At 36.0% G+C, this 25,905-nt stretch overlaps 1 protein-coding gene across 7 annotated transcripts in view; it reads right to left on the bottom strand.

Moving 5' to 3' along the window:
* The window catches only part of taok3a (TAO kinase 3a), a 66,295-nt gene that overhangs the window by 7,354 nt on the left and 33,036 nt on the right, over positions 1-25,905 (bottom strand). For 6 of the 7 annotated variants that reach the window (XM_083527331.1, XM_083527334.1, XM_083527333.1 and 3 more), the window contains 12 exons: positions 25,485-25,556; positions 25,187-25,288; positions 24,463-24,508; positions 23,319-23,415; positions 23,019-23,132; positions 22,452-22,543; positions 20,460-20,553; positions 19,916-19,997; positions 16,453-16,620; positions 12,707-12,889; positions 10,179-10,301; positions 5,032-5,268 (listed from right to left, as the gene is read on the bottom strand). In XM_083527331.1, the coding sequence (XP_083383457.1) occupies positions 5,032-5,268; positions 10,179-10,301; positions 12,707-12,889; positions 16,453-16,620; positions 19,916-19,997; positions 20,460-20,553; positions 22,452-22,543; positions 23,019-23,132; positions 23,319-23,415; positions 24,463-24,508; positions 25,187-25,288; positions 25,485-25,556 (1,410 nt within the window). Of the gene's footprint in view, positions 1-5,031; positions 5,542-5,588; positions 6,674-10,178; positions 10,302-12,706; positions 12,890-16,452; positions 16,621-19,915; positions 19,998-20,459; positions 20,554-22,451; positions 22,544-23,018; positions 23,133-23,318; positions 23,416-24,462; positions 24,509-25,186; positions 25,289-25,484; positions 25,557-25,905 lie in introns of those variants that run through there. The other variant, XM_083527336.1, reaches the window with a different exon arrangement.

Genomic DNA, 25,905 nt, shown 5'->3' with positions numbered 1-25,905 from the left:
GAAAGGACACGTGACCCACAGAAGAGATGCATCTTGTTTAATGTTGCTAGTTTCATGGGTATGAATTGTGTGTGGTGTCTAAGTTCTTTATTTATAACTGATTTAACTACAAATATCAGCTGATATCACCACATGGTTTCACGTTTCACTGAACAGGGATGAAACCGAAGTATCTCTGTTTATGAATGCAATATACATGTTTAAGGACAATCTCTGGGTTGTGACCACCTTAAAGATGATTATTATCTTAAACACAGCACTTCCATATGGGCTTTTTATTCTTCTTACAAAACAGCAATTTGTCAATGATTACGATACTCTTTTTTTTTTTTTTTTTTAACGACACATTACTTTTTATCTGTTTATAGTTACATCCAGCTCTCTCTGTCGAACTCTGAAAATTAATAAGACAGAAAAACTTCTGACTGTTGTTAAAGTGCTGGATAAGTTCCAGTGCCTTAAACAAGTCTTGCATCCAAATCTCAAATTTGTGTCTCTATACAGAAAGCATCATCATATCATATAGCGATCTCTGTAGATGTATTTTAACTGTCTAAATAAAAACAATGTGATGCACTGATTTAAAGTTAAAACAATTTTTGGCCTAAGTTTGTGCAGCGTTAACACAGGGGTCTTCAAAGTTTTCCAGGTCAGGGACCCCTTAGGTGACAGACATGGGGCAGGGAACCCCTGATACAAAACGTGTCAAACTTAACCACTGATATTAATAGAATCCAAGCATATATTTAGGAATTAATGAAGTCATTCACAATTGTCTTTTATTTTAATAGATTTTGCTGTTTCATACATTTTCCTTTTACTATCAGGTGGACTATTATACATTTACATGTACATCAGTTTTACTTTTAATAGATCTTTAATGTAATAAATAAAAGATTTGTAAAAATAAAATATTTTATCTTTAATGATTTTACCCAATTTTTTTGTTTAGTTTTTAACATTAATTAGCAGACCCCCGGTTAAAGACCCGTGCTTTAACATATTTCCATCTGTAACATTTTTTTTATTTATTTATAATTATTAGTATATGCGCTATTCTTTTATTATTTCGAAACTGACCAAGAATTTGTGACCGATATTTGATATGTAGATCAATTTCTCCTCAGTAAACTGTGTCTCGAGTGCGTTTTCTCAGCACCGCTGCTGCTACGTGAATATGACGTATTACAACGCTACGGAGACCGAGGCGTGTCCTGAGAGTCACATAGAATCAGATTAACATGGCAGAGGTAGAGCTGTAACTTCCTGGAGACAGAACAGGAAAAGAACGTCTGGTTTTATCTGATGAATTGTATTGCATCATATGAAGCAGCTATATTGTATAGCTGCTTCATATGTATCTTTAATAGGGATGCACCGAATATTCGGCCACCGAATATTTTCGGCCGAAAATGGCCCAAAAGTGCATTTTCGGTTTTCGGCCGAAAGACTTTGATCACCGAAAAAACGTGTCCAAAACAGTTTGTTGTGATAACGCAAACAGAAACCGCTGCCTGCACGTGCTTGTCTAAAACAACATGTCTGCGGTGTGGACGTGTTTCAGTATATCTGAGAAAGACCCACGGATAGCAATGTGCAAAACATGTAATGCCGAAATTTTGTCTGTAAAAACTTTCTCCACGTCGGGTTTAATTTATCACCTGAAATCCAAACATCTCGATCGCTATGCTGAATATGAGAGAAACGCGGCACAGAAAAGCAAAACCCCTCTGAGCATGCGTACTCCATCTGTGGCGGACGTTTTTGAAAAGGCAGGAAGTTTCCCACTGATAGTGTTGTATTGTATCTTTAAGCAGTTGCACTTGTTCTGAATGCACTTTGTTTTTATGAAAGAACATATTTAATTTTACAACCTTTCAGCAGGCCAGAGGGCCTGTACATTATTATTTAAATGTACACATGAGTGCATTAAAGTTAAACATTTAAGTTTGAATTTTAATTTATTTTATCCTGTGCATTGTTGCAATGTGCTATAAATAAATATTTTCATAATTTTTAATTGATTTATTCTTTGAAACTTTAATATTTAATTTATGCAATTGAAATGCCTTGATTTTAGTAAGTTTAGTACACAATCATAGCCATAAATGCAATGGTAATAATAATTGGCATAATTTCTTTCGGTGTTTCGGTTTTCGGTTTTGCTTTCCTCTTTTTCGGTTTCGGCCAAGAATTTTCATTTCGGTGCAGCCCTAAACTTTAATGCATCCTATCGGCCTCAGTTATGAAAATGCGCATCCCTAGTATATGTATTAATTATCTGAAGAATTACGGACCTCAAATTTTTGTATAGAACCTATGAGAATGTACAATATGCCCCCCCCCTTTTAACACATAAAAACACACCCAAGCCGAACAATCGAAGAATCCAGAATGAAAGAAATTTGTGAAGACTTCTGTGTCATGATCCAGGGTTAACTCAACGATCATCAAACAAATGTATAAACTGTAGAAGTTGTAGAAATGTGTAGCCGTGTAAGTCAGCTTCACTATATAAACAGTGGTACATATTGTGTATATATTTTACAAGAAGTTGGCTCTAAGTGCCGTAGACCAATCGAAACTGGTCGATAGATTCCTAAAACATCACCGGCTCATAAAACACACTGATATTGGCCAAAAGCTTGCAGATGCGCGTTTCTGACTGTCTACTGTGCAGTGAACTAAAGAATTCAATCCCGTCAAGTCAAGACTCAAAGTATGTCACAGTGCTACGCTGTACTCTGCAGACAAACCCACCATTTTCTCCCCCTCGCCTCATTAGCATACCAATCAACATATGCATCGGGAATAATGAACAGGCTATTAACATAATCCCAGTGCACACAGTAATGTGAACATCACTACAACATGGCATCTGAGAGCACAAATTCCCTACAACCTGTTTTGGTGGTTTCATCTTATCCTGTCTTATAAAACCTCTCATAAAGTCTCTATAAAGACATGAGGAAACATAATAAAACAGGGGGGAAAAGACAATGGTGGCTATGATGAGTGCACTTATCTAGTACAGTTAGTTAATATATTTATCATGTGCAGTTAAAATCATACATACAATGAGCTATTACAGATTACTAACTGTATAAACTGAGTTAGCTAATTATTAAGTACAGTTAGGAGACACAGCTAGTTAGTACATTTAGCTAGTACAAATATTGATGAGTTAGCCAGTACTGTTAGCTAGTAGACTTATTTAGTAAATTTATTTAGCAGTTATTTAGTACACATAGTTAGTTCATGGATAATAAAGTTAGATGGCACAGTTAGTTATTATAGATAGCTAGTGGAATATGGTTCTCTGCTACAGTAAGCTAGTACAATCAATTACAGTTCACTAGTACAGTTATCTATTACAATTAGCCAGTACAGTTAGTAAAAACAACTAAGTAGAATGACTTGTTATTTAAATCGGATATTAACCTCTGTGATTAATGCGTTGTTCTTTAAAAACATGTTTGATATATTCGATAAAGCGACCATTCGACCACCTTACGACCTGCAATAAACTCCATGAGGAATTTAGATTTCATTCATTATCTCAAGTAATATCTGTCGTTAACAGAAATACAACACTAGGGAAAGTTTATCTTTCGTCTGTCCTTGTGTCTTAATTAGTGTGAAATAAAAGCTGGCATTTCTAATAGATTTATTGTCCAGGTTATTTCATTTTATTCATTTCCTTTTGTTTTGTTTTTTTATTTACAAAAATATCCTTATTTTTCTTTGCATTTTATTTTTCTTTGCATTTAATAGTATATATATATATATCTCAGGGGTGCAACGGTACACAAAATTCACGGTTCTGTAAAATTTCGGTATGTTTAGAGGGAAGAAATGCAAAACATAAAATCATTCATTATTAACACAGCTTATTATTATTATTATTAACATTTGTGATAATTAACATTTGCACGGTTTACATTTTGAAAACAATTTGAATAACATGCCTGCTTGGTAAAATAAGATATAAAATTATATTTTATAATATATATAAAAAAAAAAAAAAATAGAATAAATCTAATTAATGCAACACAATTTTTATTATATTGATTAAATTGCATAATCAATTAAATTGGAACAAATTAAATTGATAAATTTTTTCATTCATTTAATTTTATTTAGTTTACATTTGTGAATAACCGCAACTTAATCGCACATTTTTATCTGTTAAATGTAACTTAAATTAGTACTTTCTAGGCAGGTTAATTTAATAATAATGTTTGCGATAACATTATTATAAAAGATTCTAAAATAATTTACAGATTTAAATAAAAAGAGCTATTATTATATTAGTGTTTTAAAGACACACACACACAAACACACACGCATATAAAAACGTGTTAACGCAAAATCATTTTAACCGCACTAATTTTATTAACGTGCGATTAATGCAGCGCAGTTCTGTTTAACCATTTTAAATAAAAATCTAAATAAATATATAAATATATAAGACGAAATTAAAACCTTTAAAGCAACACACATTTGTTTACGACCTCCTTTGTTTAAATAAATAAACTCCACCCAATTTGTAATCTCTAAACATTTGTTTTACTGATGCGGCAAGTCTCAAATCGAACACCAAAATCTGCCATGATGGACACATCCGGCAATTAAAACCGTCCGTGTGGAAACAAAGCAAAAGTTCCGTTTGGTGTCCTGATGATTTACGAAATTTAAAGCACCATAATTACTTTAAAACATTTAGAAGAATATTTTGTCTTCATGCTCTATGTTGAGTTTTGTTTCACTAATAATAAACATACATTTGCATAAAGCATAAACATTTGCCTATGCGCATGTTGATTAAAAAATTTACATAAATTTAAATTTACGGTACATTTCGAAGAGATATAAAAAAAAAAAAAAAAAAAAAGGTGATTTTTAATGAGAATTTTTTACATATAATATTAATGTTTAGTGTTTGCTATGCTGCAGAGTGATCCTGAATATCTCCTCCTATGTGTATACAGATAAGTGAAAGATGGACAGTAAGACCTGCATCCTCCTCACCTCTTTATCCGTTTGGATAGCGTGCTTCTTGGCTAGTTTCTCCAGCTCTATGTAGGCATTGTTGCTGTGCGTCTCCACCTCCTTCTGCAGCTTCAGCCTGTGTTCATCCATCTCGGCCTTCAGCTTGTTCTCCAGAGCGATCAGCTGCTTCTGGTGCTGCCGTCGCATGCGCTTGTAGCCGGACATCTGCTCACGCAGCTCGTTCTCCTGCTCATGTTCATGGATCTGACGAGTCACCTGGAGAGAAAATTTAATAAAATTACACAAAATTAGATGCAGGAATTGGCTGGTGAACTTTTAGAGATTTAATACAGAAGCGAATGTGGCGATTTGCGTTGACCAACAAAAGCAGGTTCCTCTTGTGTTACCACCAGACGTATTACATGCACGTCACATTTATCGTAATAAGCGGATCACGATACATGAAGCAAACCTTTGAAAACCAGATGGAGGAAAATTAAAGCGATTAAAGAAATAAAGTAAAAACACAACAAATTGTCCAATTTCACGCTGACGATACTTCAGCAGCTAATCATCGTGTTTACAATCGTGTTTACAGTTATAGACTACTTACATTATTTACAAAATTCACAGGTTATTATAGTTTATTATATCACCTGTTTAACATCACCTCCATATGAAATATTTGTTACTTATTTATACAGATTTTTTTATTATTGTTTTTTTTTTTTTATTATTATTATTTTTTACCAGCATTTACCAAGGAATAAATAAAGTAAAGCTCTGTAGGAAAAACCTAATTTATTTTCATTTTATTTTATTTATTTTTCACTTTAAAAAATGTAACTCGCCCGTGATAGCATCCAAAACAAGAAAGAAAAAAAAACCCATAACCTACAAACTTTTACGAGTAAGTTTGTCGTGTTTATTGTAGAAAAATGAGTCATAAACATTTTGACACCAAAGCGTTAGACGAGGCTTGAACTGTACGTCACCGATTGAATGTAATATGGAACGAAAGAATTTGATTAAAAAAATTAACTAAACCAATGTGTTACCCTCGATTGTAGAAACGTTTTTCGGAAACAATACGAAGTGACTCGGAGTCTCACCAACCTGGAAGAAAGGCGCGTTGAGGTCAAAGTGCTCGTTGAGTTTCTCGTAACTCCCACCTGAGCTCCTGAGGCCAAACATGTTGGCAAAGGAAAGGACGTGCGAGATCATGGAGAGTGAACCCCAAACATTTCACATCGCTGCACACGGAAACCCAGAGAGAGAGAGAGAGAGAGAGAGAGAGAGAGAGAGAGAGATCGAGAGAGTGTGTGTGTGTGTGTGTGTGTGTGTATAAACACTCCTCGCTCTCTGTCCACATCTCCGAGCTCTGGCAGGTGTGTGTCGGGATGAAAGAGGGTTCTCAGAGGCCTGGCTCCTTCACACAGCTCTTCTCTCCAGGCTGAGTGGCGTTTAGTACGCCGGTCACATGAACACGCGCTGAAAACACGGGCGCTTCTAATCACGCCGAATCAATACCCCCACTGTACCCGCACCCGTCCTCACACTTTCTGCCCCAATGCCCAGCACCAGGCACGCGCAGCTTTCACACAAAACTAACACAACAGACCATACAAGCACTTCCAAGTTCAAGAGAACTGAAACACGCAAAAAAAAAAAAAAAAAAAAAAAAAACGCAGGCATCTGTGTTTTATTTTATGTGTCTGACCTTTGACCTATCAAATGACCGTTTACTCTCAAGACAATATTACAGCTAATATGCAATAGTATTATTATAACTGGGGTATTTCAGCACCGGTAGAATGGACACGAACGGCAGGAACATATTTAGTAAAAAAAAAAATAATAATAAAAAATAATTATAATACAAATATTTAAAAAAATTATATATACATATACACACACACACACACACACACACACAAAACACAAAAAAGTATTATTGAAACGTAAGTAAATTAATTGAGAATAAAACTAATTTTTTTTTTTTTACGCTGTGGATTTTGTTAACTTTATTTCATTTTATTGATTTATTTTCCTTCTGCTTATCATTCAATAAAAAAAACTGATATAAAGAATTTATTCAGTAATAACAATGAGTTATGAATCGTAGAGTCGTCTTTATCTCCCTGCTGTAAACTTAAAATTCCCACCGGATCTTCACTTTTAAGCAACTTTAAAAATTATTAATTTATTTGTCATTTCAGAGCAGAGAGAGATCAGGCTTTCAGGTGAATTTGACAAAACGCTCACAGAAAAGTGATCTACTATCTTGAGGAGATATAAATGTAAAATGATGTATTAAATGCAGTACACGCTGAGAAGAAATCAGACATTTAAATGTGTATATTTTTATATATGTGCTTTAAAGTGAAGGTGCTTCATTAGAGGCATGTTTTAAAGTTAAATTGGTTACAAATGAATAATATTTAATTATTGTATTATAGTAAAAGCGCATTCAAAAACAATGGTGGTTGTTCCAGAGCGCGTTATATCCATGAGCTCAGAGTTTAACTCGAGAACCTCAAAGATGGATTTGGACTGTAATTAATATTTAATTGAACTCAAATGTCCATCAGTGAACAATAATGAAAGTGCAATGAATGGACATTCGGTGTCACCCAGAGGAGGACGGGTTCCACTTTTAGTTCCGGTTCCTCTCAGCTCAGGTATTTCATCGTGGCTCATTGCAGCATCGTGGACGATCGCATTCACTTTTACTTTGATCAGACCGCTCAAACAGCATCTTTCATGCATCACTCGGTGACCATGCAGACGTTCCTCAAATTGTCTGGCAATGAAATAGACTACACTTTTACGATAAAGATGCAGACCTGACAGCCTCCCTGTCTGGTGTCAGACACCTACGTGTGAGTTGTCAATCACCGACAGGCACAGAGCTGTTTCAGTTCGAGTCCCTGATGATGCTGCCTCTAGAACCTGCTATTATGCCGAATACGCAGAAAAATGAAGTACCGATCATGAGAAAATTATATCGAGATCATTAGAAAATTTTATTGTAAACATGAGTAAACAAGAAAGAAAAACAGTTCTTATAATGCATGGCCTCTTAGGACTTCCGAAGCTTTGAGACAACGTCCATTACGTCAAATAATAAACGCTATACCAAAAACGTGATAGAATATCGTAAAAAAAAAAAAAAAGGGACCATGTTCCAGGGATTAAGGCTATTACACAGACCCGAATTCAAAACTGGGTGTTTTTTTTTTTTACGGCCCACACTGCGAAGCGTAAACTGCGTTTTCATCTGCATCCACTTTGGAGAGAGTTTTTAAAATGCTACGTGACTGAAAACGGCGCCTCAGTGTGGACAGAACGACGAAACGGAGAGAAAAATACATGGTTTTTTTTCTCAAATGAAAACGTATTAGCGTGGATATGGATTGAGACCAACACAGAAAAATCTCAATCACTCTTTTAGTCTTAGTAGAACATTGGCAGGGGAGCATGTAGGAACCACTAGCAGAAGCACCAGGTCTTAGTGTTCTGGTAGGAGAGTAAAGTGTGGAGAAGATCAATAACACTGTATATTGTAATAGATTGTATATTGTTGAGTTTGTCCAGAAAAGTCTTAACATGAATACATTTATTTTTCAATACACATATTGTTCTTTGCGTTTTGGTCTTCCGTCCAGGCTGGGGCAGCGTTTTTGTGGTCTGTGAAAACAGAGACTTTCGAAAACGATGACCGACTTAACGGTGGCTTTTCTCTCGTTAGTCTGTGAAATCAAAATAAAACAATCTGATGTCACTTTTTTCCCTCTGCCTCCTGCGCTTTACCTCCCCCCCCCCCCCCCTCTGCACAAACAAAGGACCACACAATCCAGTGGTGAACACAAAAGAAAAAAAAACATTCGCAATGAACAAGTCTGACTCTCTCTCTCTCTCTCTCTCTCTCTCTCTCTCTCTTTCTACTGCAATAAGATACAGAAAGAAATCAAGTCTGCCACAGGATATGAAGTTATCTTCGCAAATAACGTTGGACTTCTGGGTAATTTCTGCGAGATGATAAATGAGTCTGTGTTGTCAGACAGCTGCAGAGTGCGTGTCTACCTGTAGAGGGTGCTCAAACACCAGGAAACAGCCAGCCTAAACAGGTGACATCATCTCATATGGCGAGCACTCGGGGATCGACTATCACGCCTTCCATTGATCCCAAATATGAACATTACAACAATGTGTAATTAGAAAAGAAACAAGTGACACAGCCTCCTGAGTGTGAGGAATGACCTGGACTTATCGTCCCTGTCAGGTCCGGAGGGCTTTATTAAGGGGGGCTTTGGACAAGTGTCTTGAATTCTTTGTGACCTTTTTAAGTGAAGACGGGATGGAAATACGTCCGGCCCTGAGCACAAAAAACAGCAGAGAGATGAAAGTAAACAGAAGCTGCTTTTGTCTTTCAATGACGGAATGATGGCTGACGAACAATACGGCCTCGCGTGAGCACAACCACACAGCCTATTGACCGCAAACTGTTGCCTTGACAACAGACACAAGCGCAAGTGTGTGTGTGTGTGTGTGTGTGCGTGTGTGTGTGTGTGTGTGTGTATATAAAGAGGGGGAAATTTTCTTCGTGTCCTCATAAAGAAAGCAACCGTGGTTCTGACAAGATTCTCCAAAGTTCTTTAAAATTTTATATACTATTTATATATTATATATATTTTATATTAGTATGTACAACAAAATAAAATATATATTTGATTATATATTATATATAAAATATTTTAATATATATTGTATATTATTTTTCTAATTATTATTATTATTATTATTATTATTATTATTATTTTCATTTATTATTTAAATAACTAAAAAATACCTGCATCTTTGTCACATGTTCCTTATCAATAAGTATAAATGCAACAGCAAATTGAAGGGAAAGTCAACTTTAATAAATACTACCTTAAATCTCAATTAATGCAATAAATAATGGTTATTATTATTATTATTATTATTATTATTATTATTATTACTAAACACTCAATAATCAGCTTAGTGTTTTTAAATTGGATTCTGATCACTGTGACTTCACCACTAATGAAGATTCTGTCATCAGGTTTCATAAAAAAAAAAAAAAAAAAAAAGAGAGAGAAAAAGACAGAAGACGGGAGAAGAGACGAGGAAAAGCAGATGATGTAATTGTGGGTACTCACCAGCGAGGCGGACTTGATGGTGGCGAATCGCTCACGGTTTTTATAATTATGAGCCTGAGCGAGATCTGACGGCGATGGTCGAAAGTCTGAGCGATGAGCACCTTCATCCCGGATATACTGATCCTGTAAAAACACAAACACACAACTCATAAAACAACTATAACATAAAACAAAAGAACAAAGTTTTTTTTTTTTTTTTTTCACATCTTTATTTTTTCTTAAAAGGAAAGAAGAAAAGCTGATATTCGTGTTTTGGAAATAAAAAAAAACAAACATCTGCTTGGAATTAAATAGCAAAATATAACAGTAAAATAATAAATAACAATTTATACATAAATGATATTAACTATAATTACTGTTTAAACGATTGTAAAAAAAAAAAAAAGATTTTTGAAAAAACATCTATGATAAAACAAATATCTAATCACAATATTTACATTATTATATATAAATATAATTTACTGGATTTGAATAAATAATTACATAATTAACTTGTACTTTAATTTTCGTTGCCAATCTTTAATTTCAGATTGAAACCTATTTTTTTTTCTCCATTTATTATTTTTTTGTTTTCGAAATTTCGATTCTCATTTTGTTACTATAATGATAATTATTTTATGATTCATTTTAGATTTTCAAAACAAAAAAATGTATAAATAATTATGTAAAAAAAAAAAAAAATTTGCTCAAAATATAAAACTTATTTGTAGAATGTCTGCAGTCTCTAAAATTCCAGAGCTCCAGAGTGGACATTTTATCCTTGAAAAGCACCAATAAAAAATTCCTTTCACTTCCAGGGTAGGACGTTGAACTGGTTAGACTGGACGATAGACCAGACGTAAGACTGGATGTTAAGCCGGACATTAGACCAGACGGTAGTCTGGACGTTAGACTCGACAGTAGTCTGGACGGTAGACTGGAGGTTAGACCAGATGATAGGCCAGACGGTAGACTGGATGATAGACCGGACGTTAGACTGGACGATAGACCGGATGTTAAATTGGAAATATTGTTAGTGCATTCCACATTTGGTATTGTGAGATTATGATTTCTACTCTGTGTATGAAAAACAAATAAAGAAAATTAATGCCATATTAATAAATATCTGTTTTCTCCGTTTTCTCCTTTCAATATTAAATATATATAAAGAATAAATGCTTCGTAATTCGTGTTTTTTTTTTCACTTGCTAATTGAAAAAAACTAATAAAAAAAATGAGAATGCAACATGAACAAACACTGTCCTGAATTTATTATTTATTCGATTGTTTTGTAACCTGCAGGTTTATTGAATGAAGTAATAATTTATTATTTTCCAATCGCAGCTATAAAATCTGAGTTTGTATTTTTCTGAATTAAGAACATCGCTTTATAAGTACGAGCAAAACGTTTAAAACACGTGAATTCTAAAAGATGATTCATTATTTTAGTCTTTGGAAGATTTACATTATTACATTAGATTTATTTAAAGAACTATTATTGTTTGTAAATCTGTGGTAAAAAGTCAGCGACTGATTCTGGTATTCAAACTAATTATTAATAACAGGAATGTTATAATAATGAAATGAAAGGAATTAAAGATATTGTTTGTGTAAATCTGAGACACAAAGGTATTTGTTTTCCACTCCTACCTGTGCACACACACCTGCTATTAGAACAAAGGACAGGGCTTTTTTGTGTGTGTGTGTGTGTGTGTGTGTGTGTGTGTGTGTGTGTGTGTGTGTGTGTGTGGAGTGTCCTTTTCATGCCGTGCCTAAGTTATTATGTACGACACATGAATCCTGTGTATGTGTAGGTTTAAAAGAGAATGCAAAAATGGAAATTAATTAATTAATATATAAAAATTAAAAAGGTAATAGCGATCAGTAACTCATGATTACTGCAACTTGATCGCACATTTCTATCTGTTCTAAATGTACCTTAAATTAAAACTTTTTCTAGAGTTATTTATATAATAGTTTTTAATTTAGTTCTTATTTTATATAATAGTTTTTAATGCTCTAATCACCATGGCCATTACAAAAATGGATGCTTTATGTACATGTAGGTTTATTATTAGTGAATCCGTTCTTAACATTGAGCATGAAGACAAAATACACTTGTAAATGTTTTAAAGTAACGATGGCGTTTTAAATGACGTAAATCATCGGGACACCAAACGGAACCTTTACTGCGTTTCCACACGGACGGATTTAATTGCCAGATGTGCGCGTCGTGGTGGATTTTGCTACATATCTGATTAAAGATTGGATGTCATGAATATGTATGTGTTGTGTCAAGTTTTAAATTCGCCTCTTTTATATTTATTTATTGATATTTTTAGAAAAAAATGGTCAGACAGAAATGCGTGCTTCATTAATCGCACGTTAATAAAATTGATGCCTCTGAAATTATTTTGCGTTAACGTGTTAATTTCGACATTATATATTTTATATACTGTATATGAATATCTAAATCACCAATAAGGGTGTCACGTGTAATCACCAGTTTATTCATTAAAGAGAGTTTCAGGTGGTGTGTGTGTGTAGACCTTTTTGTGTTGTGTGGAAGACTCGAGCGTGCTGTCGTACTCGTGGTGTGGTAGTGCCATTTCCGAGCAGGAGTCATCCTGCAGGCTGTTGATGCTGCTGCTCTGACTGCCTGTACTGATAGAGGTGCTGGGAACTGAGTGATTACTGCCAACACTGTTCCCCTTACAGCCCTGATCACCATCCTGTACACAGAGCGAGAGAAAAAGAGAATGCAAGAAAGAAAAGAGGTAAAAAAAAAAAAAAAAAAAGATAAAGATAAAAAAATTTAAAGCCGATTACAAAGAAGTAAATGGATCGAGAATGATAAGACAAGAAAAGAGAGATGAGAAAAACGACGCAAGAAAATGGAATGGATTGATTAAAAGAATGAAAAAAGAAAGTGTGTGTGTGTGTGTGTGTGTGTGTGTGTGTGTGTGTGTGTGTAAAACGAGGGATGCAGACAAAAAGAGATGTCAGAAAAAGAAAACACCAAACAGCACAGAAGAACAAAAAAAAAACAAAAATAAGAAATTTATAAAAATTTTAAAAAAGGAAAATAATAAATGAAAGAAAGAAATGGAAAAAAGAAACAGTGGGGGGGGGGGGTTAGAGTGATTAGGAAAGATAAAAAAATAGATTGAGATATAAAATACACAGAGAAAGAGAGGAAGAAGTGGTGTATAGTGGGGGGGGTGAAAAAGAAAAAAGAACAAAGAACAGAATAAAGCATGTAGAAGAATGAAGAAAAAGAAGATGGAGAAAAAGGAGGCACAATTTGCTGTGATTTAATCAGAGACGTTATTGAGACTTTGGTTTAACACGCGATCTCGGAGCGAATAAATCCTCACTGCGTGGAGCGACAGAGTCATAAACACAGAGAGCGATTGCTCTGACCTTTTAAATATCTGTTTCGCATTCAGGGAAATCACTTCAAACCTTTTCAGAATGATTCGATTACTGTCACTACACAAATCTGACCTGAGTGCTGTTTCGCTACACCTCTGAACAGGCAGGCGTCTCAATAATAATAATAATAATAATAATAATAATAATAATAAATGATGATCATAATCATAAAAATGATAATTCATCATAATTAAAATAACGATGATAATAATAATCATAATCATAATAATCATAATAATAATAATTCATCATAATTAAATTAATGATAATAATCATATTTATAATTATTATTGATAATCATATTGATAATTCATCATAATCAGAATAATAATAATAATAACAAAAAAAAATAATAATAATAATAATACTGATAAATGTGAATCTGCGGTGAGAAAGAGTAAAAAAGGTCTAAGCGTTACAGGAATATTTCTCATTATTAAAAGCTTTCATGCCTTGATTAGTTCATAATCATGAAAAGGTTGTCGCTTATACAATGATTTAGTTACAACGATTTGATCCAAAAAACTGTATTAAAAAAACATATACCCAACGCTTAGAGAAACATTACAACAGCAACAGAAATGCCAGGGATTTGTGGTGCCGGATTTTGTAAATGTTTTACCCTCAAACACCAACATTCGACCACAAAACTTCATTATTTACCCTCAAACACTCATTAACCAAAACAGATTTCTCCATTCATCACTAAATTCCAACATTCACCATTAAACACTAATATACTTCATATAACCCAAAAATGTATCATTCATCATCAACACCAACAAGTCTGTCATCATCGTCATTATTTACCATCAAACATCAGCATTGTCCATCGAACACCAACACCCGCTATCATTCACACTAAACAGCACTCTCCCATAATCATCAAACACCAAATGTACCAATCAAAACCAACATACAGCATTATTTACCACCAAACACCAACATGCAGCATCATTCACCATCCAAATTAATCCGACTCAGTCTAACACTCAGTATACTCTCACTCACCAGCATTCATCAAACACCAACATTCACTACCAAATACCAAACATCTCCATCAAACACCAACCTTCACCACCAAATAAAAACTTAAATAATAAAAACATATAATAAACAAATTTCCCTCAGAGATGAAAAAAGAGAACTTGCAAATACCAGCTTTCCCAGTCAAAAACCAGACGTCTCTACCAAATACCAACCTTCACTTTAAGACACCGATCTTCACCATCAAACTTTAACCTTCAAACACCAACCTTCACCTTCAAAAACCAACCTTCTCTATAAGAATTTAACCTTCTCCATCAAACACTAACCATCTTCATCACACACCAACCTTGACCATCACACAACAACCTTTTTCATCAAACACTAAACTTCACTGTCACACACCAACCTTCTCCTTCAAACACCAACCTTGACCGTCACACAACATTCATTAAACACCACCTTCAAACACCAACCTTCACCTTCAAGCACCAACCTTCTCTATAAGACATCAACCTTCACACAACAACCTTCTTTATCACACACCAACCTTCACAATTAAAACACCAAATTTCACCTTTAAACTCCAACCATATCTATCAGACACCAAACTGCTCCATCAAACACCAATCTTCACCTTCAAACACCAACCTTCTCCATCACACACCAACATTCAACATCATACACCAACCTTCACCTTCAAACACCAAACTTTTCTATCAAACAACATTAAAATTCTAGCATTTAACATAATTTTTCATTAAACACCAACATAAACATTCCTGAAATCAAACTAAGTAATGATACACAGACTAAATAACTGTTTAACTACGCAATAATCTACACAATAAACACATACGATACAGGAAAAGTTTTTTTTAATAGCAAACACAAGGTATAGACAAAACGTGTGTGTTGTGAGGGTTTATGGGTTCAGACGTGCTGCACTCGGCAACAATCTGCTGTAAATCCTGTTATTTGGGTTCAGTGTGTAATCGGGTTCTCGCTCTGTTACAAAACGAACGTCTGCTCAAACTTCTCATAAACCTCAAGCGAAGACATTTTCACACTTCTTCAATATCCAACATGTTAATAAATAATGTGCTTATCTGAAGTTCCTGGTTTCCAGATCATTACAGATCAGTGCTAGTGTGCACAGACAGTGCTGAGTTTAAAGAATTATACAGATGGTCCTGTGTGCGATCGCTTTTCCTGAACATTCACCAATAAAACACCAACCTTTGCTATCAAACACCAACTTTTACAGTCAAACACCAACTTTTACGATCAAACACCAACCTTTAACACCAACCATTACTACCAAACACCAACCATTACCACCAAACACCAACCATTGCCACCAAACACCAACCATAACCATCAAACACCAACCATAACCATCAAACACCAACTTTTACTACCAAACACCAACCTTTACCACCAAACACCAACCATTACCATCAAACACCAACCTTTACCATCAAACACCAACCTTTACCATCAAACACCAACCTTTACCATCAAACACCAACCTTTACTAACAAACAACTGCCTTTACTACCAAACATTTACTACCAAACACCAACATTCACCATCAAACACCAACATTCACCATCAAACAACAACCTCACATTTAAACACCAAACATACCTTTAAACACCAACCTTCATCATCAAACATCAACATTCACTATCAAACACAAACCACCTCCATCAAACACACACCTTTACCACCAAACATCTCCATCTGAAATATATATGTAATATATACATTTAAGTTGGTCTATTTTTTGGAAAAAGTTTAGAAAATCTATTCTCAAATCAACTTTTGAGGAACACTTGTAACCCATTATCATCAATTTACTGTTTATTACCTCCTCCTCCTCTTGGGATTCTCCCATCGGACTGTGATGTTTCTCCTGGTAGAGGATCTTCTTCATCTTGCGGTACTGCAAGTTGTCCAGTTCCCGCACGGCGTCCTTCGTCCTCTGGATCAGGTCCACAAGGACGCGTGGTGGCCGATCACGACGCACAAAGTCATGCTGAGAAAGAGACGATAAAACCACGGCCATAATGTGCATCAAGCTGCAAAGCAATTCTGTAGAAACTGAAAGAACATTAGAAACAGATCAAGTCTCCGGGGGAAAGCGATAGTTACACGTTCACTAGTTTTATTCGGTGTGTTCTTTAAAGCAGGTCGATCTGTCTTCAGCTTATCCATCTAGCTGACTCGTGGAAGCATCTACTGTTGGATGTCTGCGAATAAATGGTGGGTCTTGGAGAGCAGTAATCTAAAGGATTATTCATTTAAAAATAAGGAATTGACCAGATTCCTTATACCAACACTTTCCAGAACGCCTGAAACTCAACGCAGGGGGTCAAAGGTCAGTGAGTGATTTGAGATCTGAGTGTCTGAGATTTAGGACAGAAAGTGGCATTGTGGGAATAGTTCTAGATGCTATACTCAGATTAGTGACCTGGTTTTCTCCTAAAGAGCTACAAGGGGCCAAAGTGAAAGGGGGATGAAGTAAAAAGACGGAGACGAACAGAAAGGCAGAATATATCAAAAGCAAATCAAGTTTTTATACATTATTCAGGATAAAAGTTTGCAAGTTTCAGTAGAACATGCCATAACCAAACCCTGTTCCTCTTATGTCACAACCGGAAAATGTTCTAAACACATTACGCGTGTTTATAAAACATCTGTAAACATCAACTATTTACATTTTTATAACATTTTTCAATAAAATGCCTGTTTGGTTAAAAAATATATATATTTAATAATATTTTAGAACAACAAAAGTGAGTACACCCTCAGTAAAAACAGCTGTATGTGGTGTAAACGTGTAAATCCACACGTCCTAGTCATCATGTTAATGACTTTGTCTGCTTTACAGAACCATAGAAATTTGTGTATCTTGTATTAGAGCAGTTACAATGTGGTACAATGTGAGTCCAATTCTCTCACACTGACCACTGGATGTTCTACATGCACCTCATGGTAAAGAGTCTCTGAGGATTTGAGAATCAGAATTGTTGCTCTCCACAAAGATGCAGAAGTTATAAGAAGATCATTATCACCCTGAAACTAAGTTACAGTGGTCAGGGTCATACAGAGGTTCTCCAACACGGGTTCCTCTCAGAACAGACCTCACAAGGGTCCATCAGAGAAGTCGAGTCCTCGTGCTGTGCGTCAGGTGCAGAAGCTGCTTCACAAAACAGATGCATGACTGCTGCAGCATTGTTTTAGAGGTTGCAGAAGCAGAGGGTCCTCTTGTCAGTGCAAGTCGGTTTACAGGCCGTCGTCCCAGAAGGAGACTCTTCTACAGCTGTTCACAAAAAAAAGGCTTGCAAACAGTTTGCTGAAGAACAACCTGTCCAAGAGCATGAATTACTTAAACCATGTCCTGTGGTCTGAGGAGACTAAGAAAAACATGTTTGGCTCAGATGGTGTCCAGCATGTGTGGTGACACCCTGGTGAGGAGAACCAAGAACATTGTGTCTTGCCTACAGTGAAGCATGGTGGTGGCAACATCATGGTCTGGGGCTGCATGAGTGCTGCTGTTACTGTGGAGCCGCAGTTCATTGAGGAAAACGTGGATTCCAACATAATAACGAACCCAAACACAAGATGAAAACTGCCTTGCTGAAGGTGAAGGTGATGGAGTGGCCAAGTATGTCTCCAGACCTGAACCCTATAGAGCACCTGTGGGGATCCTGAAGCAGAAGGAGGAGAAGCACCATGTGTCTCACATCCAGTAGCTCCATGATGATATTATGGAGGAGTGGAAGAGGATCCCAGTAACAACCTGTGTAGCTCTGGTGAATTTCATACCCAGGAGGATAAATGCAGTGCTGGATAACGATGCTGCTCACACACAATATTCACACTTTGGACACAGTTTTGACATGTTCACTGAGGGTGTACTCACTTTTGTTGTCAGTTATTTTGATCCGCTAAAATATTTCCACGTTTAATTTCTATAGTATTGTCCCTTGAGAAGATTATACTAAAATAATTGCTGAAATGTCTCACTTTTTAGAGATACTTCATACATAATCTACTTGATAATGACAACTCTGGGAATGTCCTAGAGAGGCCCAGCCACAGCCCTGACTTGAACCCTTTTCAACATCTCTGGTGAGACCTGAAAATGGCTGTCCACCGACACTCCCCATCCAACCTGACACAGCTTGACATGACTTGCCATAAAGAAAGGCGGAAAATCTCCCAATCCAGGTGTGCAAAGTTTGTTGCGTCATACCCACAAAAAAAACCCCCTGAGGCTATATTTGTTACAAAAGGTGCTTCAACTGAGTAAAGGATCTAAATTCTTTTGTACATGTGATATTAGTTTTTATATCACAGACATTTCTAGAATTCGGTTTGTCGTTATGGGAAACCGAGTGGAAAATTGCACTGTACACGAGGCTCCCAGACTATCTCTGTTTACAAGAAAGTAATTTTTTTTTTTATTTCCTGAGATCGTGTTGTTTCACGTGTGAAGAGAGCTTGCTGACGGGGTGCGCACGTGGTCAGTATAGCAGACGTGGTAACACACGTGGTCGGAATAGCACCAGTTGCACACCTCTCGATGTACACAGGATGAGGTCTTTTGGTACACTGATTAATAAAGGTCGGTGCTCCCTGTGACTGTGCGTGCATCTTTGTGCTGCCTTCTATTGGCGTGTTAGGAAACTAGTCTTGATACCACCTCGTATATCATAATCAAACCCTGTTCCAATTCGTTACGAGATTCGTATTAGAACACCGTTAAACCCGGTGTTTTAGCGTCTTTCCGTTGCTGTTCTATCAACTGGCATCTTCGTGAAATACAAAAATGATATGAGCTCAGAGTTGGCGTTGGTGTTTTCCAAAGTTAAAAATAAAAATGAATCCTTATAGGATTATAGCCCGTCTTTACTAAGCGAAAGCGTGACGACTTCCTCCTACGACTCTCATCTGGGTCAGAGAGCAAGACGGGCAGTATGTCAGATTAACACGTGAAGTAAAAAATCAAAAATAAAACTTTTATTGACATTTCACGGATCCCACTGGTACAGGAAATGAGTGGATAGCACCCGCATCACTACACTCTCGGGGTGGATTGCGCACGTGCGTGTTTGCGTGCTTGTGTGTGTATGAGTGTGTGTATGAGTCAATGGGGACAGATGAGTAAGAAGCGCACTGTCAGAGCAGGAAGCTGCAAATGATATGGTGAGGAGGAAGTGAGAGCGTGTAGGCGACTAGCTTTAACGTTCAATATTGAGCAAGCAACTCACACCTGTGCGCGTGTGCGCGTGTGCATGTGTGCGTGTGTGTGCACGTATGCTCACTCGCAGGAGTTCAGCTGAAGAGGGTCTGTCCTGAGGTATTTTTTGTAGGCAGTAATCCACAAAGCTTCTGAACGAATCCGACCTGCAATGTATAACAAACAAACAAACAAAAAAAAACCACACACACAAAACATTCATTAAAAAAATATCCTAAGTTTGATTTGAAATGTATGAAGTGATTTTGAGGAAAAAGCGTATCAGGAAATATTAACGTTAATTTGTTATTCGTCAAAGCCTTTCGAACGATAACACAAAACTCGCACACCCCCTGAGATTGTTCTGTACTACCCATGATTCCTTGTGTGGTGGTGCTGCAATAATAGAAATGAGCAACACGAAAAAGGAGGTGCCAAAACTTTTAACTACATTGCATCAAAGCAGCAATTCAACTTGTTATAAAAAAAAATATTGGAAAATTATAGGTATGTAAACTAGCTAGCTTTACGTTCATTAGTGCTTACTGCACAAACGTGTGTGTGTGTGTGTGTGTGTGTGTGTGTGTGTGTGTGTGTGTGTGTGTGTGTGTGTGTTTATACTCACTCACCAGTCATTAGTCTGCAGCGTAGGCGAATCATTCTGAGCGATGTGATATAAGGCACTCATAGCATTCATGTTGAACAGAGGAGGTTTGCGCTCGGCTATAGAGAGAAAAATAAATAAATAAATAAATAAATAAATAAATAAGTGGGAAGAGGGGAAAAAAAATAATAAAATATATATATATATATATATATATATATATATATATATATATATATATATATATACACACACACACACACACACACACACACACACAATAATAAGTTCCCTCAGGAACGTATTAATGACTAGCAACTTTGTTGAGTTTTTTTGTCAAGTTCTTTTTAATTAATAAACGTGAAAACACGACGACGTTTTCTAGAGAAACCTTCGTTGAAAGAAACTAGAGTTGGCGCAGTGTCACTGTGGCCACTCACCCCGTACTGGAAATAAGATTTGTTTTGCGCATGCAGGAATTGGCTAGCAGCTGAAACTAGCGCTACGGATTCTTCAACGTTTTATGTCCAGCTTCAAGAATTTCTCTTAAAAGGAGAAAATCCTGACAATTCCACATATCGAGGAAGTGAATGAATGAATGAAGGATGGAAGGAATGGAGACATTTGTTAAAGGATGCTGAAATAAGTTAAACAGTTTTTATTTACAATATACTAAATGTAAAACACACTAAACTATCAAATTTTTCTATTTATTTGATTTTATTTCATAAATTTTATTTGTGCCAATTTAATCGATTACACAATATAATAAATATAATAAATAAATAAATAAATAAATAAAAAAAATAAAAAAAAAAAAGTACTGCATTAATTTGATTTATTCTATTAAATTTTTTTTATAAAATATTATTTGATATATTATTTAACCAAGCAGGCATTCTATAAAAAATTTTTGTAAAAATGTAAACTTAAAATGTTGATGATCACAAATGTTAATAATGATCAACTGTGTTAATAAAAATAACAAGCAATTTTATGTTTTGCGTCTCTTTCCTCTAAACGTATCGAAATCGTTCTGAACCGTGACTTAAATACTGAGTATATATATAAAATGTAAATTATATTTTAATTATATATAATTATATAAATATAAACACCCCATTCCACGTTTAATCCCCATTTACTGTTATAATGAGCTCCACTCTTCTGGGAAGATGTTCCACAAGAATTGTGTGGAGATTCATTCAGTCACAAGGGTTTTAGTAAAGTCAGGTACTGATGTAGGTGAGGTGAGGAGGCCTGGGGTGCAGTTAGAGTTCACAATCATTCAGAGGTCAGAGCTCTTTAGCTGAAGAACTTCCACATACGTCCAACCTGCAACAGGTTTGGGTCTCCTAGTTCAAAGGGGAATTTAACGTTCCTGCATCTGAAGACGTCCTGTACAATTGTGGGCCTCCGACTTGGAAAAGAAGCACATATGTCAAGTGACCCAATACTTTTATCAATATTTAAATGTTAAATCTTCTGATGAGATCAGTCAGAAGGTGTTAAGTATTTCTATAACTGGTGAAGATACTCTAGGGTTAAGATAAGCGAGTGTGGGAACGGCTGTTTAAAGCTGCTGTGAGGTAAGTGAGGAACAGAAACTTGTTTGGTAGATATTGAATAAGATTATACGCAACTATAAATGGATAAAAAGTACCAAGTGACATTGGTGAAAAAGTTCATGCCACGTTGCTGGAGCTTCGGCGAGAAACCACACGTTGGCCATGTGCTTACTGGAACATAATTAACTTTTTTTTTTTTTTTTTTATAAACGCACCTCTGTTGATAATTTTTCTATGACGCCACACCCTAAAGTTTTTTATTCCTATTTTTTTATTATTAATCTCAAAGCTTTTTTTTTTAGATTCACACATTGTCTTCAGTGTTATAATCTTTACAATTTCTGTTACTCAGAATAAAGAAGGAGCAGCTGATACTCTAAACGTCATTATGGTTGAAGGGGCGCGCATACTTTTGCACTTAACTCTGTTTATACATATACGTTACTGACCTAGTTCAATACAGGTGATCCCTAGAGACCAGATGTCTACCCGGCCTTCATACTGGCCTTCATCCATGGCCAAAATCACCTCAGGAGCCATCCTGTTTAAACACACACACACTACAATTAATAACAAGGCATAATTTTGCCACTGTCTCTGCCTCTATCTATCTATCTATCTATCTATCTATCTCTCTATCTCTCTATCTCTCTATCTCTCTATCTCTCTCTCTCTCTCTCTCTCTCTCTCTCTCTCTCTCTCTTTATTCAAAACAGTCTGTCTCCTTCTCTTAGTCGGTCTTCATCTCCGTCTCAATATTTGTCCCTGTCTCTCCCTCTCTCTTTTCTCGTTCTCCCTTTATTTGTGTCCGTCTTAGTCTCTCAACTTGTTTACTTCCATTACTCTATGTCTCTTTTCTCCCTCTGTCCATCTCCTACTCTCTCCCTCTCCCTTCATCTCTCTCTCTCCCCATATCTCCAGGTCTGTATTTCTGTTTCTCCACATTGTAGTCTCACTCTCTGTCTGTCTTTCCATGTTTTTCATCCCCGTCATAAAGATGATGGACAGACACTGACCAGTATGGCGTCCCCACAAATGAGTTGGCTGGAGAGCTCATGGAGGCGGAGCCAAAATCAGCCAGTTTAACCTGACCAGGTTCAGTCAATAGGATGTTTCCAGCCTTGACATCTCTGTGTGGGTGTGTGAGAGAGAGAGAGAGAGAGAGAGAGAGAGAGAGAGAGAGAGAGAGAGAGAGAAATGAGAGAAATAAACAGAGATTTCATAATGAGAAAAATACCATGTGAACTTATTTGATTTAATAAATATTTTTCTCTTACACACGCACACAAACACTGAGCGAGTGCAGAAAAACTGACCTATGGATCATGTTATGGGAATGCAGGTACGCCAGTCCCAGCAAGGCACCATGGGTGATGGCAGCGATTTCAACCTCCTGCAGGGGTTTCTTATGAACTGCACAAACAGCAGCATTACAAGAGAAAAACATTACATTCACCTGCTCTAAACCCAAATAACAACAACTTTGAACAATCTAAATTTTCTGTTTTGTAGGAAATTTTATTTTTTTGCATGTTTGTAATAGTGTTTAATCAGTTCTTTTTTTTTTATAGAATCTTAGTATTTAATATTGTCCAATGGACAAAGTTAGTGTTTGATGGTAAATGTGTTTGATGGTAAATGTTTGTGTTTGATTGTAAATTGTGTTTGTTGGTGAATGTGTTTGATTGTAAATTATGTGTTTGATGGTGAATGTGTTTGTTTGTAAATTATGTTTGTTGGTGAATGTGTTTGATGGCGAGAGTTAGAGTTTGATGTTGAATGTTGTTTTTTTATTCTGAATATTCGAGTGTGATAGTAAATGTTAGTGTTTGATGGTAAATGTTATTGTTTGTAAATTATGTTTTTGTTGGTGAATGTTGGTGTTTGATGGAGAATGTTGGTGTTTTTGGTGAATGTTGTTTGATGGCGAATGTTAGTGAATGTTAGTGTTTATGGTGAATGTTGGTGTTTTGTTGGTGTTTTTGGTGAATGTTGGTGTTTGATGGAGAATGTTGGTGTTTTGTTGGTGTTTGATGGAGAATGTTGGTGTTTGATGGAGAATGTTGGTGTTTGATGGAGAATGTTGGTGTTTGATGGAGAATGTTGGTGTTTGATGGAGAATGTTGGTGTTTGATGGAGAATGTTGGTGTTTTGTTGGTGTTTTTGGTGAATGTTGGTGTTTGATAGAGAAGTCCTGCTCACTCTAATCTGTGCTTATTATGAAATAGATTAAAAGTAATCCTCTTAAACTTGTATTTAGAGAATCTGGTCTTTGAGTTCATGTGTTTCTAGAGTTTAATAACAGAAAAAACAACAATTTGTTGCAAACAACAGCATATTGCAAGTACAGTGAACTGCATCACCATACAAAACAACTGCACATCAATGGTATGTGTGTATATATGTGTGTAAGAGAGAGAGAGAGAGAGAGAGAGAGAGAGAGAGAGAGAGAGAGATTACCCTCCAACAAATCAGAGGCTGAGCCTAAACAGTACTCCATGACCAGCTAAAACAGAAAGAGTGAAAGTAGTGCATTAAACACACCAAGTGCAAAATAATTATTACTCAAGCATCCAAATCAATAACAGCATGCACTTCTAATCTAATTCATGAAATAAACAGATAAATAACTCAATTCAAGCTCAATATATTTCCCAAATCAGAAAACCCCTGCTACAGTTGTCAGAGCTCCCATTTGTGCATATCATGGCTTCATGATAATTATGGCACTGTTCATTTATTTATCCCACAATGGTATTTATTGCTGACACTCTAGAAATCTAATCTAGAAATGAAAAGTCTTTCCATGTTGATACTGCAACAAATTCACAAAACTCTGTTGTTGGAATAAGTGCCAGCCATCATAAAGGCTGCTTGGGTAACGTTGGTTTCCAACGGATAGAACACGTGTCAAGAGACTTTTGTTTGCTACGACACAAGATGTGACTGTTACAATGGCAGCATTATGTCACTCTGACATAAAAAGAATATATGCTGAGCTACAAAGTCAGCGATCATAGCATGTTATTACCAAAAATGTCACTTGACACAGGCCTTAAGTCAACTTTAGAGTAAAATGACCAAAAGAAGCATTTACGACGGGGTAATGTTTATTCCGATTAGCACTTATTGATGTTTATGGCATTTTACAGCGATTGCCACGAAGGGTCTTAGTAATACAAACCCAGGCAGTGTTGTCTTTCAGGTAGCAGCCTTTGTACTCGATGGTGTTTGGGTGTCTCAGCTGTTCGAGAAACTTGACCTCCTTAATGATGTCCTGCCACTTCTACACACACACAAATAAATAAATTATAATTTTTTATATATATATATATATATATTACACACACACACACACACACACACACACACACACACACACACACACACACATATATATAATATACATTATAATTTTCTCTTATTTTCCCAGAGTGACTCTCTTAACTATGTAACATAGAAGCAGCTGTTTTGGTTCGCACCTCTGTGGTCTGTTTGCCATTGTAAGACATCTTCTTAATGGCCACCACCTCGCTGGTGTAGGAGTTTCGGGCCTGTGGTAGAAAAATACAGACAGTAGGAAAGAAACTTTTGTCGTTAGCGTCTTGGAAAAACATTCAGCACTGGTCATTTCTTTCGCAGCTAATAACCGCAAATAACGTTGTGCATGTCGCGTAGGTATGCGAAAGTTTGGGCACCCCTGTTTGAACTTAATTCTATATAGCCAACTGTGAGTCTAGCAATTTTGTGGGGGGGGATTTTTTTTTTTACCTATTTTTCCTTGTCTTTTTGATTGACATTCTTGGGTTGTCTTACATATACCAGAGGTGCCAAAACTTTTTTCTTTCTTTTTTTTTTTTTTTTTTTCAACACAGTTTTAAACCAAACCATGTAAAATAGAGA

Source organism: Silurus aristotelis, assembly GCF_946808225.1.
Source record: "Silurus aristotelis genome assembly, chromosome: 23".
Classification (NCBI taxonomy): Eukaryota; Metazoa; Chordata; class Actinopteri; order Siluriformes; family Siluridae; genus Silurus; species Silurus aristotelis.
This window is presented reverse-complemented; position numbering and strand designations above follow the sequence as displayed.